Raw genomic sequence first — 22,253 nt, forward strand, 5'->3', positions numbered from 1 at the left:
CCATAAAAGACAAACATTTTCTTAAGTCTACTGCTCGAAGCTTCTGTAAACACCGATGCAGGTGGCCAAGTTCTTAATATATGGACTTGTTGAATGACATGTGGACAATATACAGCTATTTTAGACCTCACCAGGGGGCAGAAACTAACATTGCCCACCTGTTGACTAAACTCTTAACCCTCTAGAGCTCCAGTATATGAACTTCTTGACATACTTCACTGCTTTTATGTGTTCTACTTGTGATTTATACCTTTAATAGATTGAAAAATATGTGGTGTTTTGGGGGCAAACGAAGTGGTTGTTACCGAGGCAAGACTGACTGATGACTTAAGTCCTTGTTACTCCGTGTAGAAACTGAATGTTCTTCAGCAAGCTCACTGCTTGTGATATGTATCAGAATCTATAAATAGATTCAAGATATATCTTCAAGTTGCATGCTTTTAGTGGGTGTCTGTTTGAATAAGGCAAAGAAAATTGTTGCAGTACTAGTGCGGCAAGAGTGAATTTTAAAACAACATAGTTTTGTGACATCCTTGCTTTTCACTATTTTAATATGACATTGATTAAGTGAAGAGCTCGTTGTCAAAATCGATGTGTCAGCATTGTCATTTAGCACCCAGGAGGATCCGATACAGTTTGAAAATGATTGTAAGAAAGAAAAAGCTTCTGTCAGAACTTAAAGGAAGAGACAGCTTTTTTTTCAAATTTATGTGTCATATATACTGGGCACACCTAGAAATAAATGTGAAGTGTTGGTTTTATTGACAGCAGTGGAAATTACTTTTCAGTTGGTTCAAAGGACTGTAAAACTACCATCCTCGTAAAGTGTAACAAGCTTTTGTGTGGAGACACGTACAAGAGAAACATTTTGTTTTCACTGTGGTTTCGTCATAAATTCCGAGACGCTTGGGAGGGATGAAAACTTGAGGGCCAAGGACCTTAAACTAAAGACAAATATTTGAAAGGATTAAAGATTCAGAAGTCCTGAATGCTCATATTCAATCAATCATTCAATATCATTTATTTTAACTGCAATGCCCTGTCAGCTCTCCCTTCTCTTTCCAGAGATCCAGTGATGTCTAGTACACAATGTCTATTATGTATGTTTCATGTTGAAGGTTTGGAAAACTACTAGTAGCTAGCAATGTTTAATGTTAAATCCAAAATTAGCATAGGAGGTGAAGAAGAAAAAAAGACAATACAAATGTATGGTTGTAGACAAATCTACTTGGATTTTTGCAAAGCTTTTAGTTTTTTGTGTAGGAGACAGAGACATTTATAATGTAAGCAAGATCGGACACCTTTGTACAGCATTTATATAGAAAGCCAGCATTAAGACAGTCATTTGCAAACCCCCCAACACATAAAACATGTAAGATCTTAGATGATATCAATGTGTTTAACGTGTGAAACATTCATTTGTACGGTTGGTCAAAAATGAGGACAGAAAATTTAAAGGTCCGAACAAAACATCAATCATGTGCCTTTTGGGCAATCCCAGCAGGTGTTCCTTAAGACTCTAGACATTTACCCTTGTAAGATGTCTTGTAATGTCCTGACTTTTATTCTCATGTCAGGGCAGGGTAACCCAACCATTCTTCAGTTCACTTCATATATATACACCCTGTAATTTAGAGTGCCGTGATGCTGCACCTCGGGCAATACAGCGGCATCAAGCCTTTCTTAGAAAGAACGAAAACTATCCTGCTGCTATTTTAAGAGCGATTAATTGCGGCCGATGTGTCACCTGGACTTATAAAGGTGTGAAAATAAGGGCTATCGTTGTGCTTTAAGCACGTCTGGTGTTAAGACAAAGCCATAAACTCCTAAGGAATTCATGCTGCATGACAACCATTTCCTCTATGTATTCAGCGTTATTGCTGTTAGGCAAATACAACCAGCAAACCAATTTTAAGAAACACTTGAAGCCACTATGGAAATGGAACGTCCTCACCGATTTGGGTACATACAATAAAGAAAAGAACTTAAGGTTGCTATGGAGACGATGCATCCTCACTGATAAGGACCTTAAGTTACTGTACCATTTGATTAACTTCTTTAGTTAATGAGATTTCAAAATGTGATCTAAAGAATAGATTTTGAAATCGTTATAGCTACATGATAAGTGTTTGTATGTTGTGTGCATTCCATACAAATTTGGCAAATAGACACTTTAAATCAAAAGTCAAGCTTATCAAATATTCTATAGTGATTTGTCTATTTGATGATTGTATTATGGCACAGCGTCCATATACAATTATGAAAGGTTACCTCATTGATAGGTGGCGCTTATCAATAAAGACGACCCAGTTTATAATGTTTATGTACATAGTACATCTTTCAATTATCCATTGTATAACTGTATCAACGTTTCATTCAGGTCTTTTATCGCTCAGCTGATCTTATATAAGGTTGGAGATAGATATAGGGACGGACAAAGACACCTGAGCATCATTACAAGGAACGAAAACACCTGTCCTTTGAGAGCGATGTTTATTTCTTCAGCAGTAGCTCAGCAGACAAAGTTTCCCTTTGATTTCAGTAAACATGCCTGTCCCAATTTCCGATTGTTCTGTTTCGTCAGCTTAGCGCAGGTCTTTCTTTTCCGTCTGGCATTGTTGTTTGGATAAGGCCTGGCTTTACTATCTATGGAAGGAAAGTGACGTGGCGCACAAAGGCGATGGTCTGGCTCGTAATCTAGCGGATAAAGGGAGCTGACATAGAGAGGTTGCGTTACGCGTGCACGGACAATGCAGATGTCATCGCGCTTAGGTTTGTATGTCAAGGTAAGAGGTAAAAGCCTTGTCGAAGTTGGCCGATAACCAGAGTTTGAAGATCTTTTGTAATGCTTGGATAAAGCATCAGTTAGAAAGGTTGTACTGTTTGATAGGTACCCTACATATGTACATGCCATTTAAGGTAATTTGTCTAATTCTACGTAATTTCATAGCTCAAATTTGAAAATTTGCATTCTACGGAAAGCATAATTTGGACCAGAATGTAGCGTAAAGCAAAGGCCAGTTGGCTCCATTTGACATAATATGTAGCCGCTGCCTAACTGAATTCAGTGCAAAGTATTGATGGTACCCAACCCATGAAAAGCCCTTGTTCGGAGACTGACAGTTTTCCGAAATCCAGCTTTCATAGTATTGAGTTCTTTGGATTAAGTTTCCTTGATAATGACTCGAGGAATCAGACTTTTACATGTTATTAGAAGTTGAACAAAACTTTACAGCTAAGATTTACACACCTACAAGTATGAAGCAAAACAAACAATTTTAAAAATCTCTATTTGCTCTCTGAATCAAAACACAAGTGTTATCCCAAACAAAAGCTGTTGTTATGATCACATTACAAAGCTGTAATGTGGCTCATTCAAGTTTGCGTGGGAAGCCCACATGTTATGGTACAGTCTTTTGTCTCCGTGTTTACTGTCTACTACCAGCATTTTGCGAAATGGCTTTGCTGATTGCAAAGAGTTGAAAGGATAAGTCTGTCAAACTGTCTTACTGCACTTATACTGGTGTAAGGGTACTAAGCTTATAGCTTGGCTGTCGGATAGGATGTGAAGGCGAAGGTCCGAGGACCGGTTAGCCACACCTAGAGCGATAAGAACCCACCACACTTATCAATGAGATTATAGGGGTCCATCTTGGTATGAGTGGATCAAACTTTGCAATCTTGCATATGCTGAGTGTACATAACATACAAAACTGGTGTGTTATGCCCAAAGGCAGTTTACTACTTAGGCAACCTGGTGTCGTATTGCACGAAAATCTATGCCAAGCAGCAAATGCTGACTTCAAATTCTTCTGCCACAGTCGCTCTTTATCTTAAGTTTGAGTATTTGCTGTATACCCTTCATCTAATTTTACTATCACCTACTGAGGACTTCCTAGATTTAGCACTTTGTTTTTACAGGATTTGTACTAAGAAGTGAAACATTTAAGTGTAGATTGGGGTTGGAAAAAGTTGAAAAACAACCTACTCAGAGTCTATAACTCACCTTAGGCATACCTTTTGCGTTTTCTTATCGGCTTTTTACTAGAATGACCAGTCCTGTAAGATACGATTGCATTTGACCTTGTGCTGACATTGTCTCAAACAAACACTCCTTGCCTAAACGTAGTAACTATTGTTCTAGTTTAAAGTTCATCTAAAGAGGAAATTCCTCAAGGTCAGTAAATCACGCCTTGGCAAATAACTTGAATGTTTAATAGACTGGAACACCGGATGATTGACTTTGGGTTGGTAAATTAAGCGAGACGGCCTCTTTGTTTGAGCCAGTGGGAAGCAACTGTTAAGATCAACAAAATGAACTGATAGAGTTTATAAAATACAATGCAGCCCAACACCCTACACTCCCTTGCACTTGTATATTCATTATGTTTATTGCAGCATGTAGATTAGTTTATGCAGTAACTGCTTTCTTCAGGCAAAACTTGTAAACTATAGGACTACAAAAAGAATTTTGGTCACAAGCAATTAGTCCTTGAAAAAACAAGAATTAAGACATCAACTTCAGAGTGCAAACTTCTAGGGGAAGGAATTCTGCAAGGTCTGTAAATTCTGCCTTGGCAAATAACTTGAATGTTTAATAGACTGGAACGTTGGTGATTGAGTTTTTGGTTAGTAAATGAAGCGAGATGGCTTCTTTGTTTATTCCCTTTATTTGTAACACTGTTGGGGCATCAGTCGTACAGTATGTTACAGTTTACTGAAAACCCCTTTTTTCAAGTGATGACTGATGCAGTGTTAACATAGCCATCACCAAATGTCTTGAGATATTTTAAAGAGTGCATGCCAAAATTCAAGTTTAAAGTTATGACAAATGCTTTTATCCGCTATTTTTCCTTCATTTCTGTCTTTATACAGATGTAGCATGTTTATTTCTGCTTTGTTACTGCTGTGTAGTGAAGTGTAAAAGGAGGGCTTGAAAGACTGGTTATGCACTTTTTATTACACAACGTTATGCACAAGATTGGAGCTGTGTATCTAATTTTGACTCTGTATACACTGGTACTGTAGATACTTGTATAGGCTTAATGTAGGTAAAGGTACTATTACTGTACTATTGTCTACAAGTATACAGCATGTTCTTCACATTTCAGTGTTGGAAAAAATAAGCGTTGGGTTAACCGTTTATCACAATTTTTGAAAGCTCGAAAGTGTCTTAGGTTCTGCTAACATTATGTACATCCTACCCTATTCTACATTCCCAAATCTATTTCTGTACACCTAAATTTTTTAAGTGTAGTAACAAGCACACTTATCAAAAAGATGAATTTCGAGCCCTGTGAAATCACCTGTTAGTGACGTTGAGGTGTTGACTGACACACAGTTTAAGTAGCTGTTACTCAACAGGAGATGTTTTTAAAACAGCCTACATGTACGCGTACACGACCCTCTGTTAGGCACGCCATCGGCAAACAGCCGCGACCCCGGGTCATGTTTGCGTAGACGCGTGTTGACTTTGGCTTTGTTCTGTGTGACATAGGTTTGGAACGGATTTACTCTTCTCATAATGGACAAGGCATACTTAGAATGGGAGCCGCATGTAGAACATACATTCCATGCTTCGTGGTAGGATGTTATGGGCTTCCTTGTGCAATATGCACGTATCCTGTTTTCATTTCATAAATTCTTACAAAGCTGATTGACACTTTCTTTTTTAGAGTGTCACTTAAGGTTAAGCTTTAAGGTTCAAAAATATTGCTCAGTCTTATTTTCAAATTGGTTTGTAAGCTTTTTGCACATCATGCAGAACATACATTCCGTGCTTCGTGGTAGGATGTTATGTGCCCTCACATGCAATATACACGTATCCTGTTTTCATTTCGTAAATTCTTAAAGCTGACGGACACCTTCTTACCCAATGTTTCACTTAAGGTTAAGCTTTAATAAGGTTTGAAGATATTGCTCAATATTATTTTGGTTTTGTAGGCTGTCAAATGGGCTTAAGATTTAAAGCTGAATCCCAGTCTCTTATTCTTTTCTTCAAATACAAAACAAAAGTGTCAAAGTGTCGGTTGTCCATTGTCCATTTGTTGGGATTATCCCTGTTAAGAAAGGAAGTGCTTGTTTTAAGACGCAGTTCAAGACGTGACGAACACCTTAAGCATGACATATACACACGTCAGCAAATCAGTGAAGCGTCCTCACAAAATCCTGCAAGACACAACTTTGAAATATTTTGCATTCTCTGAGCAGAAGATGATTCAACATCCTGTACAATCAACAACCTGTACAATCAACAACCTGTCTTTATTTGACTACATTGTAGTTTTTGACCCCTAGATTGTGGCACTTCTGTGTATGTACAGCCTCAGTTTCATTGCGGAAGGTGTTGTTTTCTCAGTATAATCTCTGATAGACTTTAGGGCATGCATGCAGAGCATTTACTGCATAGGCAAGGAAGAGAAAGAAGATAGTTAAAGGCACAAACAGGTTTGAAAAGTGATACAGTCAAACCTACAGTCAGTCTATACAAGTGGTCTCCTTAATACATCCGATTCTTTCTACTGTCTATATAGACCGGATTGTATTGGTCCCTTGAGTGGTCTTCTTCGGCAGTCTTAACCAAATTTAGTTCCTTCCCCGTTATTACATCTTGTCTGTGATAGAAATGAGAAAATACTTCATTCTGAACCATAGTCATAACAAGAATCTAAGGATATTTGTTAGTCAGAGTTTCTGAAAAGGGAGCAAGAAGGCAAGGCAAAAAGCAGCTTACCCCTGCTTTCACAAGACAGGAAGCTCAGAGGGAAGTTTTCTCAGGGGACAGTGATGTTAACTTGAGGGTGGAGCATTACTAATCAGCGTGACAGAAGGCACCAAGGCTGCACAGAACTGAGCCCCACTAATTGGTGCAAGGCATTGGTGGGTTGACATTTGTGGGAGTGGTTGATTGGATAGCCATAATTACTATGAAATGGCTGTTTTATGCATTAAAACAGGTGGTGTTAATGGTAGGATTTGGTTATACTGAAAGGCAAGAGGCAGTAGTACAGTCTCCTGGCTTCTTCGGGATTAGAACCAAGGCCTGCCAGCTCATGAACCCAATGCACTAACCGCTAGACTAAAAAAACAGTTGGTCAGTTGGTGGTTTTAAACCCATAATTGCAGCATCAATGCTGTATAGAATTAGTTGCTGGGCAAAAGCAACACTCAGCAATATTTTTTTCTTAAACTTTTTGGTGGTTTCGTGTATGTTTCTTTCTCATGTTAGTTTTTTGTGGAATGTACAAAATACCACAAATACACATACAAAACATTAAGCTAACAATCATTGGGTAAAATCATAAGAGTTTATTGTAATACAATAATTGTAATGGGTACAATGTATGACAAATCAATGCATAGTTCTACAATTAATCAATTTGAAATGTAGATTAGCACAATGTTAAGTGACTTTATTTTAGCATAAAATTGAGATTGGGCCACCTCAAAAAACTAAAAAACTCCAAGATTTATGCAAAAAGAAAGACAGCCTTGTCACTAATACAGAAAGAGATTTGGAATCAGATTCTGAAGAAAACCTGCAATGCACGCTGACAGTGTCACGTAGACCATTAATATATAGAGGGTCATGTAAGTCGAACACATATAACCAATACTTCTATTTTATTCATGAATTGCTTGTCAGGCTGTCACTGTATATGATTGTACAATTGTTGTGTTATCAGCACATTTTGAAAGAATAAAATATGCTCAGTTTAAGTCTACATCATTCTTACTTAATATTCCTTTGAATTTGATGAATTTTCTCAATCATGACACAGATTTTGAAAAAAAGTTTATAACATTATTCTTACTACAAATGAATCTCACATTTTTAAAACAGTTCTAAATATTTACTTATGAGATTTTTATCGTGGGAGTCAAATTTGTAATACATGGCACGCTACCTAGAAAAATATTTTGGAGTCAGTCTGTTTCCAAAACAAGGTGGTTGAAGTTCAAGATCCATGCTTATGTAAAGTTCTAAAGACCCTTGGGTTACATGAAATGTAGATTTAAAGTGCTTTGGCTAAAACACAAATTTTTGCATGGACAAATTGTTTTGCAAAAACAAATTGACCACTGTATGTCTTACATTGAAGGCATGAAACTAATAAAAAGCCAATGACCTTCAGGAAAATTTCTGTGTCATCAGAAGTCAAGGTCGCCAAATTTTAAGATCACCAAAGAGTCAAGCATCTTGAAAATCAACCTTGTCACATTGTAGAGGATTTGGTGACCTTGCGAAAATATGTCAATCTCTCCAATCATCTAATGGTTAAAGAAATTATCTGAAACTTGTGGGACGAGTAACACTTTATTAGACAACAACTGATGTTTGTGTCTCGTTGACTACAAGCCTAGTGTGACGCAGTTCAGCCGACAACAATAGCCATGTAATAATTATTGATTTACTAATCAATCAACGGCAATGATGACTTAATGAGGATAACCTGTCACTTTGATGGAGTGAATCGGTTAGATGCTTGTGTAACTGGCTACTAAATTATTCAAGATTTCCCCTCCTAGAATCCTCAGCAAACTGTCAATCAATTTATAATAGAATGATCTAATATTTAAGTTAGGAGGTCACTATTCAAATCTTATGGTTAATAAGAAATTTGAAAGTGAAGAACATAACCGTAGCCTATTTTTAAAGCTTAAACAAGAAGATTATTATTCAAAATGATGGTCTTTTAGAGAATAAATTGTGAAAGAAGCAAACTGAAATAGTAAGAAAGATGTCAAACTTCAGTGTATTATGATAATGTTAAACATTGCAAAGAATCACTGTGTATATTATTAGGTCCCTTATCTATTATCTCTTAGGCCCATCCTTATAATGGGTGTGTACAGGCAGATAGTAGCTATAGCTTGAGGCTTGAATATGCACCAAACACATATTTCCATGGCAAGGCTGAGACAATACAGTAACTTGTTTCATGTATGGTTAAAGCTTTTGGTTGGAATACAAAGAAAATCTTTACTTTCATTGCTTAAGGTACAAATAAGTTTCAATTAAATAGAATGAAAGTGCAGACATTGTATTATCCTTCTTATATCTTCAATTAATCTTCAAAATTCTAAAGCCACTAGGAATACCTTGAAGTTTATGGTCTTAGTTAATTACTTATATTTGTTAGCATACCATGAATTATAGATATCAAAGTTGATGTTTTTTTATCATATCCAAATACGGGAACCAAAACTTCAAAGAGGAGACTTTTAATATGTAGAGATTCTGTTTTATGAATTTCTAAACAAATTTAGCCCAAGAAACAAGTTATGTGATTGCTTAGGCCTGTGAGTTGTAATAGGCAAATACCCCTGTTTGGCATCTAGTTGACAGAGTGACAAGCTTGGCTTAGTTTGTTATAAGGTTCTCTTCAGGCCACACGTTCGGCCAATGTCCTGATAACTCATGTAAAGGTGTATGCCACAGTACTTCTGACATGGTGACAGTATTATAAACTCTTGTCACTGATGGAGGTCTGAGGGTGGTACAGTTCTACAAAGAAAGGGTCACTTTTGGCGCAACTTACCAGACATTGGGCCAATGTTCTGTGTGTACCAACATGGTGACTGTGTATAAACTATTGTGAGTGTTGGCAGTACTGGTGCGAGAGTTGTACACTTCTATAGGATGACATCAGAAAAGGTGGGTAGTTTTTGTTGCATCTTGCAATGCATTTGGTCAATGTTCTGTTAACTGTGTGAACTTAAGGTACATTTGCACAGAACAAGATGGTAGCAATATATATACTAGTCTGTTATACAGTAACTGTAAGAGTTGTACAGTACTAGGATCTTAACAGAAAATGTGGGTAGTTTTGCTCACAACTTGCCTGTAATACAATGGGTATTGTCTTTCAGTGTCTTAATTAAGTCTTTTGTACGAAAGTTCTTAGATAAGAAAACTAACAACTAAACAGTGAAGTTGTCAATGAGTGGATGCTACTTAAACAAATTACATGGTACTGTTGATAATTGAGTAGATTTGAAAGTAAAATATACTTAATAAATTTTCCATGATATATAGCTTTGGTAAAATCATGGTCACTGAAAACTTATGACAGCTTGTTTTTGTGACTCCAGTGTCGTCTTAAAATTTGCATTGATATGATGAGTATAACCTGTATTGACTGTACGGAAAGTGTTGCATTGAAAGTGATGCATTCTCAACATAAGCCAGGGTCTTAGAAAACAGGAAAGAATGTTTTAATTATCGGGGTAGTGCCTGTTATGTGTAATAGGACCTGGTATGATTGTCCCTTCTATTCAGATTTCCTGAAGTATGTATGTTTAGTGTCCTCTGGCAAGCTGATCATTCTTCAGTCCTTTGACAACACATTCATCAAACCATATTCTCTTGCCGACGTTTTGACTTTTGACAAAATACATTCCACATGCATTGATTTGTTTGATGATATTGCAGTGTTTGGAATTTGCATTTGGTATCATGTCATTTTGGAATGTCTGTCAACAAATGGCTAGATGAAAAAGGTACATACTGTATATCATTATTGTTATTGCTACCTTTTTTATGATAGCAGTTTTGGAATGAAGTGGTTTGTTACATTGCCACTAGCTTGGGGCCTTAAACTGTATGTCTCTCCCCTGTAACATAATATAGAGCTCGCTCTTAAGAACAGAGTGGTCTAAAGTACTTGCACTCAGTTTTCTGCCTAGCTATGAAATGAACCCTTATGTACTGTACAAAGCGTACTTTATGTATGTCGTTTCTGTAATGAAAAATGAAAGAACTGGTCTGAAATTCCTTTCACTTTTCAGAGGACTTCTTGTGACTTTAAGCATGAAATTTGATACTCTGCCTGGTTTGGCTTAAGATTATTTAGAGCCCATTTCATAGTATGTAACAGACTTTTGGTAATGTTTTGAAATCAGACTTACGCTGGTGCCACCATGGGAATTATCCCTATTGTTTTCCTGGTTCAGAGAAAGGCTTAACATACAATGGACCAATCATCTCATCCTTGCGATACCTTCTGTTCTCATGTTGATCCTCCTGCTATACTGCCTGATACGGTTGACATGGCAGCAAAAACCTGTAAACATGCCTTGAAAGAAGGTTGTACATACTCTCCAAGCAGAGGTTAGGTACCAGCTGTTTTTTAATACTTTTTTTTAGATGTTTTTATGGAGACGTCAAGATGTCAGTACAAAATAGAAAGCCTGATAAAAATGCAGAAAAAAAACGTCAAAAAACAGCCGGAGCCTAACCTCTGCTTGGAGAGTAAGTTGTACATGCATGTAGTCTCTTTAGCAGGCTATACGGTATAAAAGATCAGACTGTGTAGGGCTTTTAAGTTTACATATACATGTATATACAATCTGTATTTTTTGTAAAGGCATATGATCAGTTCTGTTGCATTTGGTTTCTATGAGACACTGCCTGGAGAAACTGAATGCAATAATTATAGAACTGCTATCTCATAAAGCATATCGCAAGCCCCCAAATGCCTGATTATGACCTCCACAGCTAGTTGTACCGGCTTAAATATGATGACCTATCATATGTAGTATCTCAATACAGTTCTTCATATTCATGGGAAATATACAGGCATACAATCTATAGACTTGTTTTACCTTTATGAAAAAAGCCTTAAGGGCTCGCATCTTTTTCTACAAGGATGGTTCTGTCTCCTTAAGTGCAAGTCTTATCTTAATGTAGTGGTTACATACAAAGAAAGACTGTACCAAACGTATGTTCTGGCATTTTAATTACAAGGACATGTGTTGATCACAGACCATTACTGTAAAATAACAGTTCTGGGTGTACAGAAACCCCATTATCCCAGCGCGAAATTTTACTGAACAAGGATGTATTGTCTTCTTTGGTGCAAAAGTTTTTTCTTAATGTTGCATTTTAAAAGTTATAGATATTACTACATGTACCAACAATATAATTGCACAGAAAACACAAAACATAACAGTGTGCTACCAAATGGTTGTTATGCCCGCTATACAAATACAGATTCTTAAGGTATCGTATTGATAAGAATTGTTAAAATTGAAAAAAGAAAACAAGAAAAGGGCTAACACAGAGGTGTGATATCTTGCTTTTGTTGATACATTGCCATGATGGTAATCGTTACTTCCACGGCTATGATCTGATATAGATTAATCTGAACCTAAAAAAGAAAAAGATTAAGTTAAAACAAACAAAATATCAACCCAGATTTATGATATCTATCATTTATTTTTCCCATGAACCACCATAGTATGTTGTCATCAAAGTTGTTAGAAAGCTCTCTAAGCGGAGTTAACTTGCGATATAAGCCATTCAGTAGAGTTTAGTCAGCAGCAACGAAGTGTATGTGCAATAAATTTGAGACCAGGTGCTAGTATATGTTTTAACTTTTGACCAATCAAACAACACATGCATAAACAGGATGCAACTTCTGACCTCTCTTAAGGATATGCTTTTTTTTATCAGATATAATCCTAGTAACAGCAAGAAAATAGCACTCAGGATCGTGAAAAGCAGTTCAAACATAGCTTCCAAACTTCACCCCCCCCCCCTGACAGAAATGTATACCCTTGACTCCATGTTGGTAAGGAAACCTGAGAGAGTGTGCACGTGTAGAAGGCATGCTGACATGTACACCTGTGACCGTTTGTTTATTTTAACCCCTCCGGAGTAACTTACTTAGCTCCAAATATGCCTGTCTCTGTGCCTGTAGCTTTTGCATTGTTACCTACAGTCAAAACTGTCGGCTATGTCGGTTACTGCTTTGCGCTGTGCATTATATTAGGAGTCATTATAACAGCCAGAAAATGGTCAAAGAAGTTTTGTTGATCCTTCTTGACATCACAATTATGTAGATAGACCTGTTATGTACAAAAATGTAATTTCATATGGAGTTTAAAGTTTTCTTATGTTCAGTGTGGTTTCATAGGTTGGACCAGGACTGGTGCATTTTCAAAGGAGGCCACTACTAGAAAGGGGCCCTAAAACTTCTTTTTTCCTTGAGCCAAGAACTATACACATGCTGAAAATCTGTTCATATCTTTCCATGTTATATCATTTCTAAACAAACACACTCTCAAACTATCAGCTCTGAAACCAAAACCTGCATGGCAAGCTTTAGGGTCATACTAGTAACTTATAAGAAAAGAACACGCATTACACTTGATGTATAGCTTATATTTCTGTAGATTTAAAGGGTCTATAGATTTAAAGGGTCTATAGACATAATGAAGAAGAGAAGTAGTTCATCATTTTGAATAGGCCGTCCTTTAAACTAGGGCTGTTATTACGAGGTCCCTTTCAGAGTCAAGCTGTGGAACAATTGTTGCTATGGGTGAGCAAACCTACTTTATACAACTGGTAATCATATACGGAACCATGAACATTAGCCGCTCAATGCAACAAACTCCGTTCAAAGCCCTTCAGAAAAAGAGGATGAGAGATTCTAAGGTGTTTTTTTTGCTGTGTTATATCCATTAGAATTGTGAGTTTGTTGTTTGTGTGATCATAAATTGTTGGCGTCGCCTTTGCACATGAAAGGCCTTCCCACAATCCCATACAATCCCATACAAGGAACCCTGAACATTAGGCGCTCAATGCAACAAACTCTGTTCAAAGCCCTTCAGAAAAAGAGGTTGAGAGATTCTAAGGTGTTTTTTTGCTGTGTTTTATCCAGTAGAATGGTGTGTTTTTTTGTTTGTGCGATCGTAAATTGTTGGCGTCGCCTTTGCACATGAAAGGCCTTCCCACAATGCCATACAAGGAACCCTGAACATTAGGTGCTCAATGCAACAAACTCCATTCAAAGCCGTTCAGAAAAGGAGGTTGAGAGATTCTAAGGTGTTTTTTTGCTGTGTTATATCTAGTAGAATTGTATGTTTTTTTGTTTGTGCGATTGTAAATTGTTGGCGTCGCCTTTGCACATGAAAGGCCTTCCCACAATGCCACAGGAAGGACAGGCTGACTCTAGAAGGGGTTAGATGTATTGTCATATCTTGTTTATCTTGTGATTCAAGTGTCAAAAAAGCAAACAGATCATATATACATAAGCTGCCCACTTCCCCCACTAATTCTATAGCGCACGGGGTCGCGGCATTGATGGGTGGCGTAATCGTATGAAAACTGACGCATGTCGGGGAAATCCTAGGCGCCATGCATAAATAGGGTTAGAGTTTTGATGCCTTGGGCTTAGGATTAACTGAGGTGATGCTATTGTTTTGATCAAACGGAGCAGATTCTCGGTTTCCATTGATCGATTTTTATTCAATCAGAAAAACGTTACAATACCTGAACCCTAAAAATGCTGTGTATATTTCACATCTATGAATTGCGACACTGCCAAAATGCATGTATAAGCCATATCCTCAAGTGACTTTAGCACTTTAATAGCCAAAGAGGATTATTATATCCGATGCCATCATGATATACTATTAGGTGCCTCCAGTGTTTATAAGGATTAGCAGTATCACAATGAAGCCATGGAAACTTGATGTCTAGGACCAATGGCTTGTGTTTATAGTTTGGGTTAATGGTAAATTTAGAGTCATGTGGGTGGTCAGAACTATTCTGTGTGCTCTATAGATTACACACAGGTCACCAGACACAACAGAGTTGGAAAAAAATATGAAAGTCATCTTTAAGGAATATCTGCAAGACTTCTTAAGAAATATATATTTGTACAGTTAAACTTGTACAAGTGACCACCTCTACATACAGAGCATATGGCCAGTGTGAACATTTTGGTGGTTCCTTTGCCAACACAATAGTTTTTGCCATTGACATAAGGATTGAGAATCCTGTTTAGACTAACCACATAGACCAGATGTATTGATCATGAGTGGTCTTCTTAGGTTGTATTGACTGTACTTTGGGTTGTATTGACTATACTTTAATGTAGACTAAGGGGAAAGCATGTTCTTTCAATTGGCATACTAAACTTTCTTGTAAACTCTGCAACCCATTGTCAAATGAAGCTTGAAGTTCATTAAAGTTTTAAGACTTTGCTGTAACCTGTCTTTCTACATCAAAAGTAGACAGTGTCAGCTAGCCCTAGCCATGCCCCAGATTTGGAAATGCGATTAAGAAGGAATGCAGTGCTCCAGGCCTGTGTTTTAGTTGGTTGGTCAGACGCAACAGGTGGCTGTACAACTAAGACCAGTCAATAGCTCCCCCTAGCTGTTAGGATGTGTACAGCACCCTGCTGGTCTTGTAAAGAAATACTGTTATGTGGCAAGACCATCCGGATGTCTTTTACATAATCAATTCTCAGACTGAATTTCTTGTTTGTTGATTAAGTAAATCTCTGTTATATATATGACTCTGTCATCTTTTAATCAAAAACGTATTTTACCAGTTTGGATAAAAAATTAAGTAAGACCAATGACCAGGTGGGGGAAAACAACCCAACTTGCGGAAAAAACATACTTCTTTGGTGTTACTTTGACATGCTTGTTTTATTCATTATTAGGAGGGGCAGTTTTGTTTTGAACAATAGCAACTCAGCAGGTGATTCACAAAAGAAATTAGCACATTAGAAGCAATTATCACCTGCCTGAAATTCTGAATCTCTTTACTAGTTAATTTGGCAAGGTGTGAGAAATCAACCATTTGGTGTGATAAGACAACCCCTCCCCCTGCTTTTTACTCCTCTTTGTATGTTTAGTTTTTCTCATGTTGTTTTGTTATAAATCTGAGGTGTAAATGTCTGATGCTGTTGAACTGGTTTTGCTTGCTGATATACTAGTACATTCATTTCAGAACTTATATATAACAGATATATGTATTCATTCAGTCAGTATTGACCATGGTAAAATCCTAATTCATGATATCAACCTTACAGCCCGAGAACTTTTAAAAAACTGACGAGGAAGTTGTGGATTGAAATACTATAATGATTTTAATGTATTTTGAGGTCTGAACTTACTTTAGTTTGGTCTTTATCAGAATAGGGTTACGTTGTTTTTATTCTCATTATTTTCCATGTATAATCTCCATTTGAACCTCTCATGATTTAACTAAATCCGCTTTATTTGGAAGAAAAATAGAAATGCAATATGATAGACCTTGTGATAAACTTACTAAATACCTGACAATAAGCTGAATAGGAAGTATTCTGATAAGTGCTTATCCAAAACTTAATTTTATTCTAATATCTTACACTAAGCTAGAGAACTATTTACAAAATCTCAAACACTGAAAGCAAGTTGAAGCTCAACTTGTCGCTGAATGCACAGAAAAACTTTCACATGTTGAGAGAAAATGCTTTCTATCTATGTCCATGGAATAAGAATTATGCACAAGCTACTCAAGCAACTTGTTCAACTTGTTTTGGACATCTGATTGTTGAACAAGTTGGCAATCTTTCGTCAGTGATTCAGTCATTCATATCAGAGTTAAATCACTTTTGACTTCAAAGCTTTGAGATTTTCCAAAATTTGACGTTTCAAATCCAAAGTATGTCGCTAAATTGAGAGCAGCCATATACATGAGGGTCTGCATGCTCTTTTACGTAAGGTATAGGCAGCCTATTTTATTTCCCGTAATTCGTAGGGAAAACCATCTTATCTACGTAAATCGTAGCGAGGTGACGAAATTTAGCGTAATTGCCTTCCTTGATTTAGCGTAATACGTAGGGGGTTCTCCTGAATTCAGCGTAAATCGTTGTCAGGACCCCCCCATACTGACCCTCATACATGTGTATAAAGTGCCTCCAGCACATTTCCAAGAAACCAACCCACAGGTCATCCAAACAGTCAGACAGCCATCAATTTCCCCTATGGAATATTCATGTCAATCAATGATGAATGTGATTAAAACACAAAGGAGGGAGGCGGGACAATAAGAGGTTGAATGAGCCCTTCCCATCTTGTGTGTAATTAGCATCTATTTAGCATGAGGAGCATTTTTCTAGGGGGTGTGTTCCATATTTTTTATGTTTTCAAGAAAATCCTACAAGATATTTTGTTGTTATTTTGGTGAATGACAATTTATTTAGTTTCTTTCATGACTTCTTTTCATTGTTGTTACTAATGTTGGTGGAGTTAAAAGTGAGTGAAAGTATGTAAAAACCAAAAGTTCTTTGATTGCACTCCCCCCAACCGTAGTGGACTGCTCCGCCCATTGTGTTGAATGGCCAGTGTGTATTAGGTAATCAGAGGCCCGGGAGACCATCACCAAGATTGATATGCATTACCATGGTTTCCCTATCCCTGAGTCGTCCACTCCTATAGCTGCTTATGTTTGTTTGCTGTCATCGTGATCTGTCTACGACCGCGTTTCCGCCAACGTGTGGAGTTTGTCGATGACTGTTTCAGTTTGCGCTTGTACAACTGAGTTTTGGTCATCTGGATTTGAAGCTTGTGTTGCTAGATAGAGTTGTCTAAACTTGTAGTACAGCTATGAAAGGGGAGCTCCCAGCTGTAAGTGAAGTAAGTATTTTCTAGTTCTACTTAGACCAAATAATGGTTATTGGGACAGATAGTTATGATAGTAACGAGGAATTGTCATCCTGTCACTATATTAGCAGGGCTTCTTTTTTGGTTACTGTGTTCAGATGAGACTATAGCATAGTGATTTTTGTGTCTGAAGAACTTGCCAATGATTGCCATTTAAGCTCTGAAAACATTGTCTTATCGTTGTTTGTGAGAAGGAAAATAGGGATTGTTATGATAGATTTTGAACAAACCCTAACTTGTAATTGAGGTACACTGCTTCAAAATATGTAAAAGATGAAAATGATCATCTTTGATATATAAATGATATGAAATACCGTGCTATGCCTATGGCTATTTCTTTTTAAGCAAATACCATACAGTATAAAGTGTACTTTGATACACACATAATGAAAGGAACTTTATTGTTTAATCTGTTATATAATAGTAATAAGGTCTACTCTTGTCACAGATATTGACATACATCTCTTTATGGACAGTTTTCTTCTAGTAAGTTCTACCCTTGTGATTAAGAACAGCCTGATATGTACCAGTATGATGTAATTATATTTTTTTCAGCTTACTGTCCATCGAATAATATTTCAAAGAAAACTTCTGTCTTGATTCAAGTGCTCTGAGGTATGCCAATGTCAGTTTTGATGAGAAAAAGCTTAAAATCGAACTTTAAAACAAGTAATTGCATACACAACAAATTTTAACTACAGAATTGAATGTTAAAGCTAAACTGTATCTTCTCTTGCAGAAAATGAGGAGTCAGTCTGATTGCCACAAGTTATGTTAAGTACCGCAAATTGATAGTTAGTTAATTCTTGTGTTAACTCTGTGTCCTCCAGGGATCACACCACCCAACCCACCGGCTCCATGGCAATTCACAACACAGTGCCAAGAACTCTTTCCACAATGTAAGTATCACAATCATCATTTTGAAGTGCTGCAATATGAAAATTATGATGTTTTAAATGCCGCAAACTTATAGTAATTACAATTACCTAGTATGAAATAATGTTTTGTCAAGTTATTCCTTGCTGGAACAAGGAGGTTAAAATTAACTACCTTTCTGGACCTAGTGTAAAAGTGGGGTTCAAGCACCGCCGACCAACCACGCCAAATGGCTTTTAGCCTTTTGGCGTAATTGGTCGCATTGCTGGGGTTGTGATCTGGCAGCCCAGATTCGGCGCGGGTTCTAATCAGGGGAGCTGGGATATTGTTTCTTTCTGTTTCTACTCCTTTCTTTCTAGAAATTTCAGTTGCAGAATTGTCTTTCCTGTTTAGTCACTCGTTGATTTCTTTCAGTTTCTTATTAATAAGCATATATATAGCAACCAGGTATTTGAATAACAATTATCTATTCAATGGTCAATGCTGCTTCCCTCGTGGTATTTCCTGAAGAGTGAAGTTGTCATATCCTGTGGCCACATTTTACTTCAGTACTGGCTGTTCTTGGAATCTACAAGGAAAGTACAATTTTGCATACTAGTGGAATTGTTATTGTAATTAGCCTTTTCCCTAGTGCACACAAAAAATGTGACAGTCCATCAACCCCTTCTCGGGCTATTTCATCTGTCGTCCCTGGCGGGCGGGGTAAGGTGTTGCACAATATCTCTCCACAGCACAAATATATGAAAATATACATATATTATTAACCTTCTTGGCCAAAATTACAAATCTGTGTCTCTTTTCAGAAATTTGTCTCAGGGGTCACCCACCTGCCTCAGATCCACCTGGATCACCAGAACACATCGGGCTCCAAACACGGGACCGCGGGCGTTACCGGGGACAACATCCTGCCGCAGCTAGGGAAGACAGGGTTCCAGAATGGAGAGATCCCCAGAATATCCCGGCAAGCCACCATGGTGGCGAAGGACGCCGACAGAAGACGGATCCTCAGTTCACAGAGAAGTAAATCACCATTAACACCGGGAGGTGAGACTTTTTATACTGCTTTTGTTTAAGGTGCCACTTAAAACACACAACAATCAGTACATGTATGAGTTCTTGGATAGAAAAGTCAATGCCAAAAGCCTACATATACACAATGTCATGTTGTTGGAAATGAAAGAAACTTTGATAATCTTGCCAAAAACAGAAATCATCAATGGCTCAAATAAAGAGCAATAATAGAACTTCTATGACTCAATTTGATCTTAATCTTTCATGAAATTTGCTAAGCTTTTATCAATGGTCCAGGATAGTTATAGTTTACTGTAACAGTTACTGTCAGTTGAACATTGGAATTATTGAGGAAATACACATTAAAAGCAAATTTCAGAAAATAAGAAAAATAACAAAATAAGTTCTAATTTTTTGCTCTCTGGACATTTTTCTGCTCATTTGTCTATATCATCCCATAAAGAATTGACCAGCAGAAAATTACAGAGGTACATGTATGATAACAAATTGAATAGTTTTTTTACTCTTTTATTAAAAAGAAGTTACATCAAAAATGGGAAGAAAGAAAACTATGTTTGTTCAAAACTTCTGTTTATGTCTCGATACTTGGTTGTCATACAAGTCGAGGGTTATCAACATACCAGTATGAAAAAAAGTCATAAAAGTCAACCTTGAAAGTTTTATTGGCATTGACAGCCCATTGTAATACATTTTTCATACTCAGGGTTATGTCTACAACAAAGGAAGATTATTACACACTGCAATGACCCAGTTGTCAATAAATTTGAGTGACACTTCTTCAAACGATGTTTTGTGCGAGATTTGTTGCTAGGCAACTGACGTCAGCGTCTGTCAAACCCTGAATGATAGAGCTATGTTGATTGTGCATTCACACGGAAAATAAAAAATGAAGGTACTGAGGGGAAATAAATGGCTTAACTAAGGCTACTGTCTTTTCAATTTCAGTCACGAATGGTCATATTTTCTTCTGGGGGAACAAAGATTTTATCTGACTTCATAACCTACAGTGTGTATCAAATGCAGTTTACAAATAGGAATTGCATGCTGCGTTCCTGTTTTGCATGATGAATTTCACCATTGAAACAGTTTTTTATAGACTTATAGAATCTTATTTTGCAAGTTCCTACTAGAGGACTGATTTCATCATGAGATTGCATAATAGATAGAAAAAGACAGTACAGATAGTGCAAAGTAACAATGGTAAAAAGTAACTTAGTGACTATTATTTGCATACTAACAGGAACTGTCAAATACGTCTGTTGTAACAATACTAGTGTTATGATTTGTAATAATAGTTACAATCACAAAGGATCTTGAATGTAAACATTATGGTGAACAGATTGTTTTGACTGATACACTGAATGTCTATCATAAGCTGAATGGAAACTGTAATTGTTGACCTCTGGTTCATAAAACGTAATATGCACCTTCACATTTTATTTACTAATACCCTGTCTTTTTTCTTTCTAACTTATCCAGAGGCCTTGAAGTTCTACAAGGGCAAACTAACAGGGTTCGAACAGTCTGAAATCCTAGACTACAACGAGGTCTGGTTTGTTGGAGCTGAGGCGCGGAAAATCGAAGGCATCCAGGGCTCTCCGCAAAACAACGGCTACGATGACGAAAACGGATCCTACCTCAAAGTGAGCCCCAACTTCCTTTGTTTTTCCTTCAAGGATTTGATAAGTTACAACTTTCCTTCTTTGTTTGTCTTATTAAGACTTAAAGGGTTCCAGTGTAAGGCCTAGGAAAAAAATGTTGTGTTTGCTGTTTCCCTACCTTCCCTAAGAAAAACCTGATGACCCTAGACTTTTTTTTGGGTGGGCAGTGGAGTCACATAGCTTCCAGTTAGAATTTTTATTCAGCCCACTTCCTTGTAGTGAAGTAAAAACACTGCTTGTCCTATCTAATGAAGGATAAATGTATCAATAATGCACAAAAGTAAGGTTTGACATTGAAAGACAAGTGTCCTCATGCATTTTAGTTTACTTTGTTCAACTGCATTGTAATATGTCCCACTAGAGAGTTTTGGCAAGCCTAAAAAAATTACAAGACAAAAAAGATACGAGTAAATATTTAATGATAATAGATCTACCTACCAGCCCTAATTTTTCAGAACTGAAGCAGGAAACACAACAATTTTTTCCAAGGCCTAAGTTACAACTTGCCTCCTTTGTTTTTCTTATTAAGACTTAGGAGGTTTCAGTGTTACTCTTTGATGGAGAGTTTGTAGACGTAACAGGATTTAGGAGGGAAATCCATGTGTTGATTACCAGGTGTTCAAACTGTGAGGTTGACCTTTTGGCAAATGAAAAATTCCTTCAAACATGTCAGTGTAACAAAAAACGCTCCATCAAAATACACTGAAGATACATACAATTGGATGTGCAATATTCCGTCCAAATATTTTGTTTGTCATCTAATGGTTACTCATATCTTATCTTGAAGAGATAATACTTTCATTAGCATAAGTTAATGAATACTCCATCAAAATACTCTGAAGATACATATACAGTACTGTTGGATATGAGATATTCCGTCCAAATATTTTGTTTGTCATCTTGGTTACTTATATCTTATCTTTAAGAGATAATAACTTCATTAGGCTAAGTTATTTGGAGGACTTAATAGCTGTGCAACCAGATAAAGTTGTAGCTAGGGAAATCAGTGTTAAAGAAGCTCTTCCGTTGCAAAGGCTTAAAGAATTATATAAGTAACTGCTTCAAACAGTTGCATTTGTACAATATCTAGTGCCCTGAACAAAATTTGATACAAATTATTACCTTAAAAAGTTATGTCATCAAATAAGAATGTACCCCCGGTACCTACTCTAACTCAGTTTTCTCAATTCAGTACAATCCTTTCTCAGTGCTCTACAGCAAGATAGGCAGTAAGATAGG

At 37.0% G+C, this 22,253-nt stretch overlaps 1 protein-coding gene across 5 annotated transcripts in view; it reads left to right on the forward strand.

Annotated features, from left to right (window-relative positions):
- Positions 1–22,253, forward strand: part of LOC118404534 (dual specificity tyrosine-phosphorylation-regulated kinase 4-like) — a 51,355-nt gene that overhangs the window by 19,415 nt on the left and 9,687 nt on the right. For 3 of the 5 annotated variants that reach the window (XM_035803675.1, XM_035803679.1, XM_035803676.1), the window contains 3 exons: positions 18,276–18,344; positions 19,125–19,365; positions 20,833–20,996. In XM_035803675.1, coding sequence (XP_035659568.1) covers positions 18,276–18,344; positions 19,125–19,365; positions 20,833–20,996 — 474 coding nt within the window. Of the gene's footprint in view, positions 1–9,628; positions 9,659–17,119; positions 17,419–18,275; positions 18,345–19,124; positions 19,366–20,832; positions 20,997–22,253 lie in introns of those variants that run through there. The other 2 variants (XM_035803678.1, XM_035803677.1) reach the window with 2 other exon arrangements.

This window comes from Branchiostoma floridae, chromosome 17, assembly GCF_000003815.2.
Source record: "Branchiostoma floridae strain S238N-H82 chromosome 17, Bfl_VNyyK, whole genome shotgun sequence".
NCBI classification, from domain to species: domain Eukaryota; kingdom Metazoa; phylum Chordata; class Leptocardii; order Amphioxiformes; family Branchiostomatidae; genus Branchiostoma; species Branchiostoma floridae.